At 41.9% G+C, this 16,499-nt stretch overlaps 3 protein-coding genes across 5 annotated transcripts; 1 reads left to right on the forward strand and 2 right to left on the reverse strand.

The window, feature by feature from the left end:
- Window positions 1-15: 15 nt before the first annotated feature.
- On the reverse strand, window positions 16-615 carry RB195_019362 (uncharacterized protein; the record flags this gene model as incomplete). The annotated part of the gene is made up of 1 exon (XM_064187176.1): window positions 16-615. One exon carries the CDS (start codon window positions 613-615, stop codon window positions 16-18), a length of 600 nt encoding a protein of 199 aa, XP_064043057.1.
- A 4,851-nt stretch (window positions 616-5,466) lies between these two features.
- On the reverse strand, window positions 5,467-9,687 carry RB195_019363 (uncharacterized protein; the record flags this gene model as incomplete). Of its 3 annotated transcripts, XM_064187179.1 has the most annotated exons (9): window positions 5,467-5,650; window positions 5,725-5,900; window positions 8,142-8,246; window positions 8,500-8,628; window positions 8,911-9,012; window positions 9,088-9,210; window positions 9,261-9,382; window positions 9,435-9,547; window positions 9,629-9,687. In XM_064187179.1, 9 exons carry the CDS (start codon window positions 9,685-9,687, stop codon window positions 5,467-5,469), a joined length of 1,113 nt encoding a protein of 370 aa, XP_064043058.1. The 3 variants fall into 3 exon arrangements, with proteins under 3 accessions (XP_064043058.1, XP_064043059.1, XP_064043060.1); XM_064187177.1 differs by lacking the exons at window positions 8,911-9,012; window positions 9,088-9,210; window positions 9,261-9,382; window positions 9,435-9,547; window positions 9,629-9,687 and having other exon boundaries at window positions 8,500-8,655; XM_064187178.1 differs by lacking the exons at window positions 5,467-5,650; window positions 5,725-5,900; window positions 8,142-8,246; window positions 8,500-8,628; window positions 8,911-9,012 and having other exon boundaries at window positions 9,013-9,210.
- Window positions 9,688-10,682: 995 nt separating this feature from the next.
- On the forward strand, window positions 10,683-10,910 carry RB195_019364 (uncharacterized protein; the record flags this gene model as incomplete). Its single annotated transcript, XM_064187180.1, has 1 exon — window positions 10,683-10,910. One exon carries the CDS (start codon window positions 10,683-10,685, stop codon window positions 10,908-10,910), a length of 228 nt encoding a protein of 75 aa, XP_064043061.1.
- Between the last annotated feature and the right edge of the window lie 5,589 nt (window positions 10,911-16,499).

Raw genomic sequence — 16,499 nt, forward strand, 5'->3', positions numbered from 1 at the left:
AACCCGGCAAACTCCTCAGGATTCGTTGAACAAGGCGATCTTCCGCTCGCGCTGCTCTTCAGGCGTTAAAAGGGTTGACCCCTGCCACGTGAGCAGATGGCATCGATGATACCTCTTAAACGTGGAAGCGATGATGAGGCGCGTCTGTTCGAGTCCCATCTTCGCATTTGCGTCGATTCCGACGATGACCACCTGCTGGTTTGGTTTTTTAGACATCAGCGCATTGAGTTCATCATAGAAGGCGTCCTTACTGTTGTCCTCAGCAGTTTCCGTAGGTGCGTGAGCACTTACGATCCAGAGTTCACGTCCTCTGCGATCCCGCAGTCGTAGAAAGGCGAGTCTAAACGACCTTGAGCCAAATTCCTCCACCAGGTTCTTGTAATCGTTCCTCACAGCTATCGCGCAGCCACCTACTTTGTTCTCATCAGCATCGCCGCGGTATATGGTGTAATTTTCGATGCTGATTACGGGCCAATCTCTCATGCGTGTTTCCTGCAGTGCAGCAAAAAGCACACAGAGATATCGCAGAAGTCTGGATAGAGCGGCTTGGAATTCACTCGATAGTGTTCGGCAGTTCAGCGTGGCGAAACGAATGGTTGTTGCCAAAGGTTCCATGCTCCTTTCAGGCAGTTGACCTTTCAGGTTATGGGCTTTGGCGGTGTGCTGGACAATTTTGCAATGTATGGGAAGCTTTCGCCATATAACAGTGCAGGTTATATAGCTCGTACGTTCCCAATGCGTACACTCGAACGCCTGATTGCGGTCAGTTAAAGCAGGACCACCACGTGCAGGTAGCAATCAGACTCGTGTACGCGGTTATGTTTATTAACTTCTTTATTGACAACAATGCTAAAGGCAGTACACCACGAATCTGAGGTAGTGCGGATTTCAGGTGGAGTATTCGTATACGGGATAGTAGATTATGGAGAGGGGTGTGATTCTGTCCATTTCTTCCTAATTGCCGTAAAAAACGGCCCGGAAGATGCGGCGCCGCACAAGGCTGGTGCGCTCCAATCGAACTCCTTGTGGAAAATAGGGGGAACGGTAAAGAGGGTCCCGGCGGATTCTCTGCGAATGCCTCGGAGACATAATGTGCCCAGTGGATATGCCGGCGGATACGCGAGCATACCTCGAAGAGGTCACGCTCCAGTAGTTCATGAAGACGCAGACAACCGTCTTAGATGTTCTTCTAGCCACAGAGACGCAGAAAACTGCGGAGTTACAAGAAAATATGCAAAGAAGAGTGGTATGAGCTGTCGAAATTACCGAATAAATCAAAGAATAATAGTGTTAGATAGAAGTACATGGCATTTTGTATGGTGCTCTAATAAAGAAAGGGAGTGAGTTTGTCTTTATATCACCCTCAGATAGTCTAGAAATCTTACCAAATTTGAACTCTTTTCCTTCCTGTAAGTTTCAAGAAGTCAGAGATACAGGAGGTTCCTCTGCCCAGAAATAAATTAGGCTACAAAAAAGCTTGCGAGTTACAGGATAACGATAGTTCTCATTACCGTTACTTTCGAAAGCTGGAATTTTTCGTTTTAACGAAAAATTTTGTGCACATAATTTGAAGCTATTAGGTACATCCTTATCTCATTTTTTATGTGAGGATTTCTCTTGCTTCTGTTGCGATTACTAAATTGAGTGAATTATATCCTAGCCGGTGATGCAGCGTATGATTAGCGGTAGGTAAGCAGAGTCAGCTATTTAGGTGCTAACGAAAGTGAATCTCTTTAGGACACGCACCATCGCTAATTGCTCTGACGAGGCATGACTGGGTATGCTCGAAATTCCGCCGGGACCCTCTTTACACGCACCCGGAAAATAGTGCGCCGGAACGCTCGAAGCCGTATCATCCGTGCCGTTTCCTACGGCAATTAGGAAGGAATGGACGGAATCACCCTTTTCTCAATAATCTACGATTCTGTATACGAATACTCCACAAGAAATCCGCACCACCCCAGATTCGTGGAGTGATGCCTTTAATACTACATTAATGTATTGGCGATAGAAGAAAAGCATATTTTGTACTGTTTGAGGGAGACAATATGTCTTGGGCCAGGTCCACTAGTCCTCTGGGGTCTTGGGGTCTGTCTCTTATGCTGTATTGGGATTCAAATTCTTTCCCATGTCCTACCGTAACTTTCCCATTTGGTGCGGAACACGTGGGAGGACTGATTACTAGAGAACCAACACTGATGACGAGGTAATTAAAGGATAAAGTGGATAAAAAATCTGGCCTTGATAAATCCGCTTGGGATGTGCTCCACGTTCACTTCAATTCAGAATCGTTTGAGCTTTACGGACGTAAAACTGGCCTATACAATGACTTGCGGTGGCTAGCCAGCTTGGTGAGCACTAGGGCGGATTCGAACCTCCGATCGATCGTGCAGACAGCGGAACCTCTAACCTGCGCCACACCCACCTTACGAGGTAATTAGATTACCTAATTAGATCAGCGTATTTAGTAGTAGATTGAATTAATTAGTAAATTACAAGAAGTATTTTTCTTGCTTCTCATATTTTAGCTCACGCTTAGGCTTGGTTCTCACATTTTTTTTAATGAAAAGAGAAGTAGATTCAAAAAATTAATTGTACACAAATTCAGTAGTTCAAATTGTCGCGAAATGCAACACAACAACCATATCACCCATAAGATGTTACGCATGCACTAGTACCATTGCGAAATACGAACGATGTTCAAAATACGAAGGGACTTCATTTTTTTCGAAGAGAATGCGAGGCATTTGCCGAGCGCAGCATCCATGCAAGCATATTTATCAGTGTCTTATCTACAAACGCAGCAATTTACCAACCCCAAAAGGATGAAAAATCTTGTACATAATTGGAAAGTGGCAGGTCATAGCGATGTACATGAACGTAGTAGATCCTCCAATCACTATTGCATATCCGTTTGAAGGAAAATTATCCGTAACAAATAAGGTGAGTCTGAAAACTGCTACTAGCTTGGATAAGAAAGCGCATTGGAGTTTTCCTGCTTTTTAGTTAGCGCTATTGTGTGTGATTCGATCTCTCGAAAAGGATAAGAAAATTCGAAATTTTAGATCAAAGGTTTCGCTTTGCTGCTGCGAAGCCAGTTTTTGCCTCAACATCAAATAACACTATCAGAGCAATAAGAATCAAAATCTTCGTGTCAATACGCAGTCCCTGGAGCATTTTTTCTTCTAGTTCGTAGGCATGTACTAGAACAAGACGCTCATAGAAAATGTATCAAATTCTTCGAATTCGAACAATTACTTCAAAATTTTAAAATCAGTTAAAATTAAAATTCAAGTCCAGCTGTGACTCACTTCTTCTACTCCAAGGTTTTTGATTCAAAGGAAGCGGTCACGTAAACATTGGACAAACAAGGCATCCCCACTCAATAAATTACATGGATCACAACAGCCTTTTAAAAAAACAATTGACGAGATGTGAGGTGTTGGCTAATTTGACACTTCTCCCAAATACCTGCGCGTCGTCGAGAACGTAGTTTAAAGTTTGGGATGGGATAACATGGAAATGAAAGTTGATAGGCGGCAGTTATACCATCTTCGTTTTGCTGATAACATCTAACATCTTTCTGAGTATACGAAAAGTCATAACGAATGGTAGCCAGATTCGATGAGATGTGAAGAAGGACCAATCTTCAGCTGTCCTTGGACAAGACAATGTTAATGAGGAAAAGATGTCTGTTCGATACCCTATCTGAGCTTAGCAAAACGAATGTATCTAAATGCTTCGGCTATGCATACCTACAATCTTGGGTAATCAACTTGATGAACGACCTCCGAGGTGGTTTGACAAGCTTACAAGAGCATCGAGCAAGCAGGAGGAAGCTACGATCATCATAGAACGATCACAAAAAGCTTAGTTGAGAGGGTGATGCTAAGAATTTTAAAGGCATCACTCCACGAATCTGAGGTGGTACAGTTTCCAGGTGGAGTATTCGTATACGGGATCGTAGAATAAAAAGAGGGAGGGTGACTCCGTCCATTTCTTCCTAATTGCAGTAAAAAAACGGCCCAGAAGATACGGCTTCGGGCGTTCCGGCGCGCTATTTTCTACAACGAGTTCGCTTGGAGCGCGCCAGCCGTGCGCACACATCTTCCGGGCCGTTTTTTACGCCAATTAGGAAGAAATGGACGGAATCACCCACCTCTCCATAATCTACGATCCCGTATACAAATACTCCACCTGAAATCCGTACCACCTCAGATTTGTGGAGTGATGCCATCAACACAAATTAAAAAGAGGATTCAAAGTTCAGTTACACGTCACCAATCAAAGATCAGAAACAATGGAGCGTATGGCAGGGAAAGTGGGAACTAAACGCACATAACCACGGAATCTACAGTACTGGGATCTCACCAAATCGATAGTATATAAGGGTTTAGTTCACTAACATGAGGTTACCGTTTCGCGAGCTCTCGTATTCGTGTCATATTATTACGTACCTCTTAGGGGAAATGGTGCGATAAGACCACCCTCCACGTCGTTTTTCTGGATACCTAGCGAAAAGAGCATAATTTCGCTCATACTCGTAAGCTGCACCCTCAATCCTATTTATTCGTGGAGAGCCTCCAACACCCTCGATTTCGCGGTATGCTGCCTATAAGGTGCAAACAGCGCAATGTCCTTCTCGTAATATTACACATTTCACTTGGGTTACAGCATTTGTGCTACAGGGCTTATGGGGATTGTTTCAGCCAGATTCCAGTCCGACCTTGCACAACGGGTATTAGGTTGAGTTGTTTTACATTTCGGTCATGAGTATACCACTGATTTCGTTTCGTTGATCCATTCCCCTAAATGCTATTACGAGACATATGCTGGGGGAAAAGAAGCAGAAGTAAAACAAACTACAGAATTATTGGGAAAGATAATTGAAATTACTCAGTAATATTCGTGTAACTTCATTTGGAAGGAAAATGATGAGTAAATAAAAACTAAATAGAAGATGATGGAAAAGGAGGCGGAAGGTCGCGCTCCGCGGAGACAACATGCCGCTCCAGCAAGAAGGCAACGCGTACCTCGGAGCGTTTCCCGCCGACTGTACTTTGCCATCAGGCTACATAATAGTCACTAAAATGTCATACTAAAACAAGAGTTACTAAAACAACATATAACTTCACCTCGAGAAGAATTTCAGATACTCCCGGCAATCGCTTCGCCCTTCCTTTGGCTCTAGTTCGCGAGTTTGGGGACAGCCGGTTCCAGTCCTCCGACCCTGCTGTATTCAAAGCATACAGGATACTTAGAATTTGTATTCAGCTCCATGTGCATAGTTATCCCGCAAGACTGTTTTCAGAAACTACGTTCTTCACCAGTACGGGCTTGTTCGAAAAATCACTCAAATAAAATATAAAGCGACCCTACTCAGAAGAAAAAACAACCGAATTCTTTGGTACACCTACGCAGAAGAGCTATTTTTGAGTTGAACTATCCTGAGCTTTTCAACTTGCATTAGAACATATTACTTCGTTTCGTCTCCACGCTGCCCTCTTTTTGCTCTTCCACCATCCTTTCGGCTTCTCGCAACAGTTTCTCTATATAAAGAGTGGTGGGAGGGAGCTCAGTCGGCGTTTGCTTCCAATGATCAAGTGACATGGTACTCAGTCTATGGGAAAGGCAAGAAAGAGGGAAGTTGCTGAAATCACAGAACAGACATCCAAAAAAAGGTTATATTCAAATGGCTGCTGAAATAGGCAAATAACAACTGACTCAAATTTATCCGGTGTTAAAAATGCATTAGGCTGGACAGCTGCTTCATCTGAGTCGAGGTACTGGCAAATGATATCGGACATCTTTGTTCCTCCTCTAATTGCTCTTAGCTGCTCTAAGGAGAAGGATGAAGCACCGTTGTCGTTGGAAAACCAATATTGGTCGCCATGAATAGCCTGAGAAAAACTTCCTTCACTTATGTGATAAGTGAAAAAACGTGTCTCTGCTGTCTCGCACTGTGTCTGCTTCTCACGCAAAAAGGCATGTCATTTATCCAGCACACCAATGATGATAATGGAGATACTTGCATCGCATACGCAACAAGACTTATCACCTTGAATTATGATAGCATGTACAATGAGGATAGAAGGGGTACAGAGGTCGAGTAGCGAGCTTTCTTGTAAACCTATAGGCTAGCTCTTTGTTTTTTATGCCTCTGCGTTTTTTAGAAGTTGACGTCTGTAAGCTAGGACATGTTTTTTTCCTAGGGAATAGATAAGAGCTAGTTGTCCCCATAAGTCATTACCCGAAGGTGTATAATAGCGCCGCATCTCTGTTGTGTCATCGTTGCAACACAAATGGATCGACGTCATCTCTCAGTGACCTTCTCCTATGAATGGAAGCAACCCCATACGTAAGGCGGGCGCCACCATTAGCGAGACGTTGCGCGAATGGAGTTTTATCTGCGCTACACTCATTAAGAGGTTTCGCCGTTTTGACATGGTAAGCTTTTCTGACGACGACTTGCCAAACACGTAACATCGGCGCATCCACTCGCGGGTGATGCTGTGGTGGGGACTGTTGCCCGATAACCAGACGGAGAACGCCGAAACCGTCGGAGCTCGACGACCGCGTTGGCGTTGGCTGCCCCGCTGATCACTTTCTCCACAGTAACGCGCGGCCGAACGTCGCTTCAATTGCTCGTCGCAGGTTTAAGTCCATAGTTTGGGAAACGATTCTCCATCCACCCTGCTTCCCAGACCTCAGTTAACAGCCTGTCACTTGTTCCTTGTCCTTGCGCATTCCCTATAGCAAAATCTGTTCGGTTCCTTAACTGACCTCGAGTCCGCTGTTATGTTGTTCTTTGAGTATCTACTCTTCAGTTTCTGGTCCTTGGGTATTGTAACCCTCCCAGAAAGATGGAACTGTGATTGGCATTCGTGATGAATACGCTCATGGGCGATCATCAACGTGTTATTAAGATGCTATGAAATTGTGAGAGGCATGTGTGGGTGAAGAAAATAAGTAACCAACCTACTTACTTTTACTTTTGTTTTTTATGAGTAGTACATCACTATATATTATAGTGGTCACATGGGCTCGGACTCCAGGTTACGCTGCCTTCAAAGATATGTAGGATCTACGCAAACGCATCCTTATTCATGAACGTGCCTACTTCCACACGGATTAGCAGTCGATACTAGCAAAGCAGAAGCCAGGGCACCACCCTCTCAACTGGTCTGCGTTTCAGGACAACCTGCATGACAGTCCTACTTGTTCCATACTATCTGCCACATATCTTTACGGATATCCTCTTTTGAAGGGAACTTGTGAAATCATTTCATAAAAAAAATAAACCATTTACATGCACACGGAAGAAGGAGTGGTATCAGTATTTCTATTTCTAATTGTTCGCTGTGGAACGGAACCTTTTCAATGTTGGCCTAACAGTAAGAAACAGTATAAATAGGAGTCATAAGCATGTTCTATTCAGTCGCAAGGATACGCTTGGGTATCTGGGGGTCCTAAAATCAATTCCTTGTACTTAGATTATTCCAGATTGTTTCCACGCCATAGTGCCTATTTTCATAACTACACTTGCCCACATGATCTCGCTCTGAATTGCGAGTACGCAAATCCCATCTCCGATACGAAAAGCGGTAAGCACAGAGTTCTGCTTGCAGATCCGACCATTTACTAAACCGAGCTGCTGACTGAAAGATGGTGCTCGCCTATATCGTCTGCTACGGTCGCAGATAGGTCACATCTCAGAGCTGCCGATGTGCCATACTTCTGTGAAAGTTGACAAGCCATTATAAAATCCTGTTTCAAAGAACTATGTTTTCCGTACGTCCACTACGTAACCTCTTACCAATTGCTCCACACACGTCCCATCCAAATTATTGGAGATCATAATTAATCAATCATTCATCAGAGTTCATGAGTTATTGAAAATACGCGCTCTCGGTAGTGTTGTGTTTAAGACTGTTCTAGAGTTAAAAAATGTAATCAACAAGAAGAAGCCTCTCGTTTGTTTAAAAGTGTACTTTTTAATTTTTTCAAACCGCATTTAACTTCCATAATTTCTGTTGCAATCACAAATGTTTTGCGAGTCAGGTAAAACAACCTGAAGCTTCTTCAAGTGCAGCCGTTTATGCAATCGTATCTGTGTTCAGATCGTTTGGATCTGACTGTACCTTCTGGTATTGCGAAGCAAGTACGCAACCAAGAGTCAGTCCTACTAACGACCCGTGAACTGGTTTCTCTGCGAGAGCAAGTACAATCAAGTCAACGTCTTCAACCTGGAAATAACGACGGAAATCTTATAATCGTTAAGAGTTATCACTTTAGAATTGGAATGTTTTGAAGCCGAAAACTTACCGATTCGTATAGATCGCTGAGAACTGGAATCACTGTATGAGGATCGACGACGATAGGTGCCAAGTCGGAGAAGGAAGTTATTTAAAAAAGCAAAAATACTTAATGTAAGCTTGATGATATGGTCATGCGAAATGAATTGTGAAGGAAAAAGCAGTACGAAGAGCCGCTCCGAACCTTTTCGCCACCGCAATATTCCCGAAATTTGGTGTATCCAGGTATGCCATGGTCTCTCGAGCGATGAATAAGCACTGCAGCTTTACCGATGATATCGTCATCCTGTGAAATCTCATCGAGTATGTTCGTCTTAAAATCCCGCAGATATGGGCGCATAACCGCTCCGTGGAGAATCCTAGCACGACATTTGAAAGTGTGCATAAGTTTGGAAACCTTCGCCTCTTTACAAGGAAGGCATTTGCTTCAATTGACTTATCTACCCACCTACCCGCTTTGTGTAGTGAAATAGGCGCAGGAACCGACGAAGGGCCATACATTGTCAAGAAAAACTGAAAGAAAGCAGTCTACCAGCTTCAGCGATGACTTAGTACGTATTACAGAACGTTACTTTGAAAAAAAAAAACGCAGCACCTCTCCCACTGCTGCTGCAAAGGCATTGAGAGTGCATGGATTGATGTTAATATCGTAGTACTTTGTAAATTCATTCGAGTCTTCAAGTATTTCGTATTTAGCCTAAACAAAATGTAAATAAGCGAGATTCAATGATGGAAGACCAGTCAGTAAACTAGGGAGCAACGGAAATGGCACCATCGTTTTCCTTCCTAATAGTAACGGAAGATATTCGTTGAGTGTTATGAATTGGATTTGTGCGATTACAATACGGCGAGCCTCTTGGAAGAGTTGTTCGTCGTTCCATTTTTGATTAAGCTCCTTCAAAAACATCTGTTTCTTCTCAAAGCAATGAAATCAAACTCAAGCACCTTCAACTCCAAAGCCAGTCTGTTATGTTGCGCCGTCCAAATCTGCACAATGAGTTCGGTTGAGTGCATAGTCGGGTTAATGAATGACGTTTCGAAACTCATCCCGTGTTGGGCTATTTTTCCTGACGGTAAGAGTAATGAGAGATATTCTTTCTGTCTTCTGCAAAAACCTACCATTCTTCCATGTTCGACGTGAGGCTGACTCTTTACTGGTGGAACCATATACTCTCTCAGCGTCTATGAACGCGTTTGCTGTGTTCATCTGCTGCCGAGGTCCAATTCGACACCTTTAAAATTATTTGCGTGATCATATACTGATCCCAAGATCCAGGACACTGCGCAGAAAGAACAGAGATAGAGCGACAAACTTGTGATGTGGAGCAGTCTGACTACGAACGTAATGGTAGCAACCAAGTGGATTATGCATTCTGAAAATATTAGGATCAGAGAAGGTCGCTATCAGGGAGCACCTGGTTGCACTTATTGATGTTCTGCGCACAATATGTGAATCCATACTAATACAGTTTTTTTTGGCTAACGCTGAGGTGCCCACGGTAATGCATATTTCACAAACATGGAGCTGATCTCCAGTCGGCTGCAACTTTTGTTGCATTTACTGCCAACGCATTGACTTGATTTGCGTCCATTAATTGGCGATAATAGTTACGGTCGGGAACTAACATGAACGACGACCCCGAGCGGGCAGGAGGAGACGAGCGGCGGGGAGCGTAAAGAGAGAGTAGGAAGAAGACCAGGAACACCCGGCTCCGTGCCACCCCAACACCACCGTACCCGCGACCATGCTGAAACCGGGCATTTCGCAAGCAGGAGAACGCGGTGAGCGTCATGAACGCGCAATGAAAGTGATGCAGAGGAGGGACAAGTTCTCTCCTACGTCAGCGATCGAAGATTAGAGACGCCGCCGCGTTTGCCAAGGAAAGTAAAATAAAGTGGGCCGGACCGTGATGCGCTTAATAACAACCGTTGGACCAGAGCCGTGAGCGACTGGGTTCCCCGTGATATTAAGCGCACTACAGGAACCCGATGGTCAGATTTCTTCACGAAGTCCTTGAAAGAAAAATATGATGCTCTTCGTGTCCCACGCGAAAGGAGGAACCACTGGGCTACTCTGGCACGCGATCGGGACAAATGGAAAAATTACTGGCGCCCGCTCGACCAGTTCGAAGATCAACGGGAGTCAAGGTGATCAAGGTGATCAATTGGCGAGTTGGCGCATGTTTTAATCATTCAAAATGTTCATTCGTGTTCTGAGCAAATTCCACCTCTAGTTTAGTCATAAAAAATAGTCATAAACACCTTTGTCTTCATATCATTATTCATGTCCAACAAAAAGGAATCTACATCTTATTGTGAACAACCTGAAGCCAGAACTACTTCTAATTCAAGTCATGCCCCATCAGAATGCATACTTTGATCACCGTGTACACGATATCGTTCACATGTTACATAGTTCACAAAAGCCAGCTCCAGATGTATGGTCGTACTACACGAGTTTTCGCTGCCGAGTTCTGGGAATGTGCATTAAGTCAGCCCCGAATTGTTTATTCTACTGCTGAGGAGACTTTCGTTGCTGCTGCCGGAGGCAATTATGGTACTGGTAGCTGTATTGGCATCGATGTAATGGTTTGAAAAATATTTGATGGAAGAAGATTAAGTAGAATAGAGTATAGCTGGGAGGTCGTGTTTATCACGGAATTTGTAGAATCAAGAAAATGGAGACCAACGCTGTGCGGAAATCGATTTTCGAGCTTTTTTCTTGTTTCCCCTTCCTTATTGCTATATGTTTTATTTTTGGAGATCTCCATAGTTCCAGAAATTTGGAAGTCCGAAGATGCGGGGATATTCGAAGAAGTGCACTCGAGAATGCGACGTTATTGGTCTTTCAATGGAGTGTAAAAGAAAAAGATAAGGAGAATAAGGTGCACAGTGATCACTCTCTTCGGCATCTGATCTACGCGCTGGAGTACAATGCAGAAATCAAACAGAATAAACTGAGATTTTCTTCATCCTCCTCGGCCTGAAACTGAATGAAGGCGTCGCGATACGAAATAAAATAAAGTCAGAGAGGAGGAAAACCAGATAAATCAAATCAACAATATCATAGCCGCTTTCCGGTGATGCTTGCGAATTAAAAATAGCAATCTCCACGAATGGAGGTTTTAGAAGGTATCTCTCCACCTCTTGAATGTGCTGAGTGATGGGCGAAATCGTACATTTGTCGCAATCATAGGAGGAACGTTTGCGTTCTCTTCCTTTTGTTTCCGAACTATCTCCAACTTTATTCTGTTTCCAGAGATGTTCTAAAAACTCTCGACATTCAGTTTTTTTTAAAGTGAGTTCTTGATGCCGACAACAAAAATATAAGAGAAATATATCTATAGGACCCTTCAAGAAAAGAGTGTCTATCTACTTCTCGAGAAAGCTTTTCTAACCATGAAAAAAACTGCTTGAAGTTCTGAATGTTTTCCTGCTCAAATTTCTTTTATACTATTTATTCATCAATTTTAGGGCCAAGTATGTATGTACTCTGAAGGTGCTTAAAGGCATCACCCCACGAATCTGAGGTGGTGCAGATTTCAGGTGGAGTATTCTTATAAGGGATAGTAGATTATGGGGAGGAGGATAATTCCGTCCATTTCTTCCTAACTGCCGTAAAAAACGGCGCAGAAGATGCGGCGCCGCACAAGGTTGGCGCCGTCCAGTCGAACACCTTGTAGAAAATAGTGCGCCAGAACGCCCGAAGCTGCATCTTCTGGGCGGTTTTTTACGGCAATTAGGAAGAAATGGACGGAATCACCCCTCTCCATAATCTACTATCCCGTATACGAATAATCAACTTGAAATTTGTACCACCTCAGATTCGTGGAGTGATGCCTTTAAATTGAACACCAATTAAAACTTCAACTGTAGCTAAGAACTCGCCCTGGCATCTCGTCGTGAAGAAAGACGGCACATTCAGCATGGTTTGACTCTGCGCAACAATTGGGGGTTTTCCCATCTAAAAAACATTATATTGAACGGAGCGCAGTTTTTTAAAGAACTCTATTTGTAATGCATAATACTGCAACTCATACTACTTCCAATGTGGATTTTTGTTTCCAAAATCTGTACACACTACAAAACTGACTTGATAAGTTTGGAATTTCGCATCCTCCCGTCTTACATCCCTGAGCTTTTCGTGTAAACGGATGAGAAAGTAATAAACTCTCACAAAAATAAGTTGTATAAATAAATACAAAAATGTAGGTACGGATATAAATATAAATATAAAGTAAAATATGTAATGTCAATTACCGGCGAGTTTGTAAGACGAGATGCTGGCCATGTCCTCATACATGAAACGAGACCAGTGCACGAACAGAGGAGAGAGAGGAGTGCTTGCAGTCGGGTGGTGTCTATTGGCGCTGTGTATGAATTGCTTAGAATATATCCACAACAAACGCTCTTGTAACTGAGTGTTGAAAAGAACGAGTGATGAAGAGAAAACACATTCTTCTACCCCTTGCTGAACGCAATAACACGAAGACCAACCGTTCCGTTCTAAAAAAAACAATAGAGAGTCCAAGTATTCCACTAGCACTGAGCTAAGCCTACAAATCAAGGTGTTGAACTAAATTGAGGCGAATGTTTCCAAATCCAAGAAATCCAAGGATCTTTTCGATGAAAGAAGGAAGAAACGATGAAGGAAGAGTGGAATTATGTTTTAACTTGTTTCAACTTTCGATGTACTGCTGGAATGATTTCTGAACACAAACAATGAAATATTAGGCTGAGAAGTGGCGCTGTACTCTCCATGCTCCAAAAATGCTTCTACGTTCAATGTATGATTTATCATATAAGCTGCGCGGAAGCCCTACATGTCAGATTCTCGGTGTCCGAGTCGGTCGGTTCTTCGGTACAACGTACAGTATTCAACTGCTGAAATCTGTACCAGCTCACTAACTAACACCCTTATTTTTCAGACCACATAAAACAACACACGTTTTAATAACTCATTTGTAACGGAGTCTTTTGATACTAGTGCTTTGTCCATGGACTTTACGATGACTGCTCTCCAGGTGGTTTTTGAGCTTTTAATTAACCAGCGGAAACTGGGTGGTGTTTGGAACAATCGATGGTTGTCTGATGGAATTTCTCAAACACTGTTCTTAGATGATCGGGCAACTGTTTCGCGCAAATCAGTGGTCCGTCGTGGGGCAACGGCTGGCACCAACGCTTGCTACTGCTTTCATGGCCAAATTTGAGGAACCGATCTTGAAACAGGGTCAAGCGTGTGTTGAGAATTTCTCAACAGGGGGTCGTAAGAGGGGTGTCGGATGAGGGAGGTCGTAAGAGGGGGTCGGAAAATTAAGAAAAAATTTAAGTAGGGGTCGGAAAATCAGAAGAAATTAAAGGAGCAAAGAGAAAAGGAAGACGGGGTTGTCGTTTTCAAACAAACACATATTAAGGTGTACAAAATGAAGTGTAATTTAGGTATGCGACATTCAGCAGAAAAACAGGAGTGAAAACTGTTTCTTTTCAGACGTAGTGCTGAAACTTGAAGGATGATCAGCAGTAAATGGCATGTTTTTATCGCATATCAGAAGATATTCACAACTGAAACGTATTCTAAGGCTTTTTTTTCAGGTCCCGATATCTGCGACTAAAAAATGGAAGAGTTGTCTCAAAGAAGAAAAAACGTCAATGATGCATATTCAGTACTTGTGTTTTAATATAAAAATTGTTTAATATAAAAATAAATGATATAGAATAAGTAATTTTTTTTAGTATTCGAATAAACGATTGAAGAAGACTCGCGGTTGCAGTTGAGGAAGACTATTGTAGCATAAAAAGTTAGGATAAAAAGAGGGTACACAAACCAAAAAATGATTTTTAAGGAATTTATTCTTCATAGTTCTGGTAATGAAACTACTGCCCTTTTTGAGCCAATCTTGAAGATGGGCGACTTAGGATTTTTTGCTGCTCTAACTGATGCTTGATGACGTCGGAGTCGCTTCGGTGGCACAAACCAAAACAATTGAAATCTTGAATAAATGTGATGCATAATAAATAAAGTGATAATGTTGTGATGTGATAAAATAGGAAACCAATTATTTTAAATGCAATTAACTACTTGAAAGTTTTTGTTCTTTCAAAAAATCGACTTTTTGTCAAACCCCATCAAGTCTAAGCACTACAAAATTACAGTTCTACAAAACAAAATTACAAAATTATAGTCTACACTACAAAATTGTGTGTTACTAATTTATATGAAAGAAATGAAATAACCAGAGGTGACTTCGTATTGAGTACCATAAAAGGCAATCTTCATAGTTTGCACAGTGCTTCGGCACTCTTCGTCACAGCCAATTCTATATATTGAAGATCCGCAGTTGTACGGGAACGCAGCGTCGAAAATTCGCTTAGGAACGGATGACAAACGAGATCTTCAGAAGCTAACAGAAGTGTAAGAGCACTAAGTAAAAGTAGAAGCATAGCTGCAATGAAAAGCAAGTACGTGGCTCAAGTTGGTAAGTGTAGTGCAGACTTATTTATGCGCGGTTACAAAGACTTCGATAAGGACATCTGTTAATTGGCCATTACACGCTCTGTTGAAATAGGGCTGATGCTGGTGATTCACTGAAATTGGATGGCTCAACGAGATGTCGCGCTGTTTTTATTGTGACGGTCAGGGATCAATCCCTGAAAAGGTGCTATTTTTGCATTTAGCGTAGAAGGAATTTAAAGAGCACATTTCTCATCCTACAGTGACGGGCTTCTTACTTTCAGTCGAAAAAGCAATTCTGATGCTGCTACTGAGCGAAAAAAAGACATCTACAGGCGCAATTAGGGTTAAAATTAGTACAAAGTAGGCTCCACGAGTTTCTGAATATCTACGCTCAAAGTGAATTTTATGCAATAATACTGGCTGCGATCTGTAGAGAAAGATTTCTTCTATATTTCTACAAAAGTTTGGTGCCTCTAGCTTTCCTAGTCTTTTTGAAACAAAGCTGAGAAAAATCCCAATTTTTGCCTCAAATTTTCGAGTTTTTCTCAACTAGCTTTTGAGAGAACCAGAACACCTACAGAGGCCAAAATTTGCAGTCAAGGGTTTTCCTTGATGCTCTATCCAAATATGGAGTTGAATGTTTCAACGGCGCTACCGTATCCTCGCAACGGGAAAAAGAGCGAAATCTCAGATTTTCGGCAACGCGTCAAAATCTGTGTGACTTCAAACAAATTTCCATAACTCTGTTCATGGTTTCTAAAAACGAATTCGGTTTGAAGTATGTTGTAGAGGAAGATTTTTGCTATCATAATTTGTTTTTACTTTTTTACAGGTAGTTTTCGTCTCTAAAAAAGCTAGTTGAGAAAAAGTTGAGAAAAATGCCAAATTTCTCAACTTTTTCTCAACTAGGTTTCAAAAAAACCAGAAGGTCCCTGCAAAAGATTTTTCAGCCATTTTGTAGCGCAAATCTTCCTCTACACAATGCAGCCAGCTTTATCTTCTTATGTCTCTTCGTTAGTGAGTTATTCATGTTTATTTCAAGGTAACAAAATCCGACCTGTAAAGCAGTAATTTCCAATTAAGACCTGGTTTTAATCGCTAAAATAACCTCTATATAACACTTGTATGTGGCAAACAGTGCTCTAAATACAATTTCAAAAAATTGCCGGTGAAGTGTTCTCCTTAGTGATTTTTTTTTCGGTTTTGCAAAAATCTAGATTCCGGCGGGGATCGAACTCTCATCCCTTCATTTCCATTGTCGATGAGTAAAATTGTTTGTTAATAGTTGGAAATAGTGTGAAAATTGTTTTAAAAGGTGTTCTCCTTCTTTTCCAGCTGTTTTTTCGCTTTGCAAAAATAATGGTTCCGGCGGGGATCGAACTTTTGTTTATTGTTTAAAACTTTTATTTTTCTTGATCTTCTTCCATCTGGCACACGTCACGCGGCATCTTGAACATATAATTAACATGAACATATAATTTCTAGTTATTATTTATTCCATTAATATCGCTGCATTACAATATGTATTTTGTTTTACTTGTAGCATTACTATTTTTTTAAAATAATTTATTGTTTGTTTATTACATCGTATTATTTTAACTTACTTATTAGGCGTTTATTTGTTTTTCAAATTTTTTTATTATACCCAAATTTTGATTGCTGTGTGGGCAGCTATACTGGTAGGAACGAGATGAGGGGGTCCTTTTTGGGAGGGTCTGCGAGGAGGGGTC

Source organism: Necator americanus, chromosome II (assembly GCF_031761385.1).
Source record: "Necator americanus strain Aroian chromosome II, whole genome shotgun sequence".
Taxonomy (NCBI): Eukaryota; Metazoa; Nematoda; class Chromadorea; order Rhabditida; family Ancylostomatidae; genus Necator; species Necator americanus.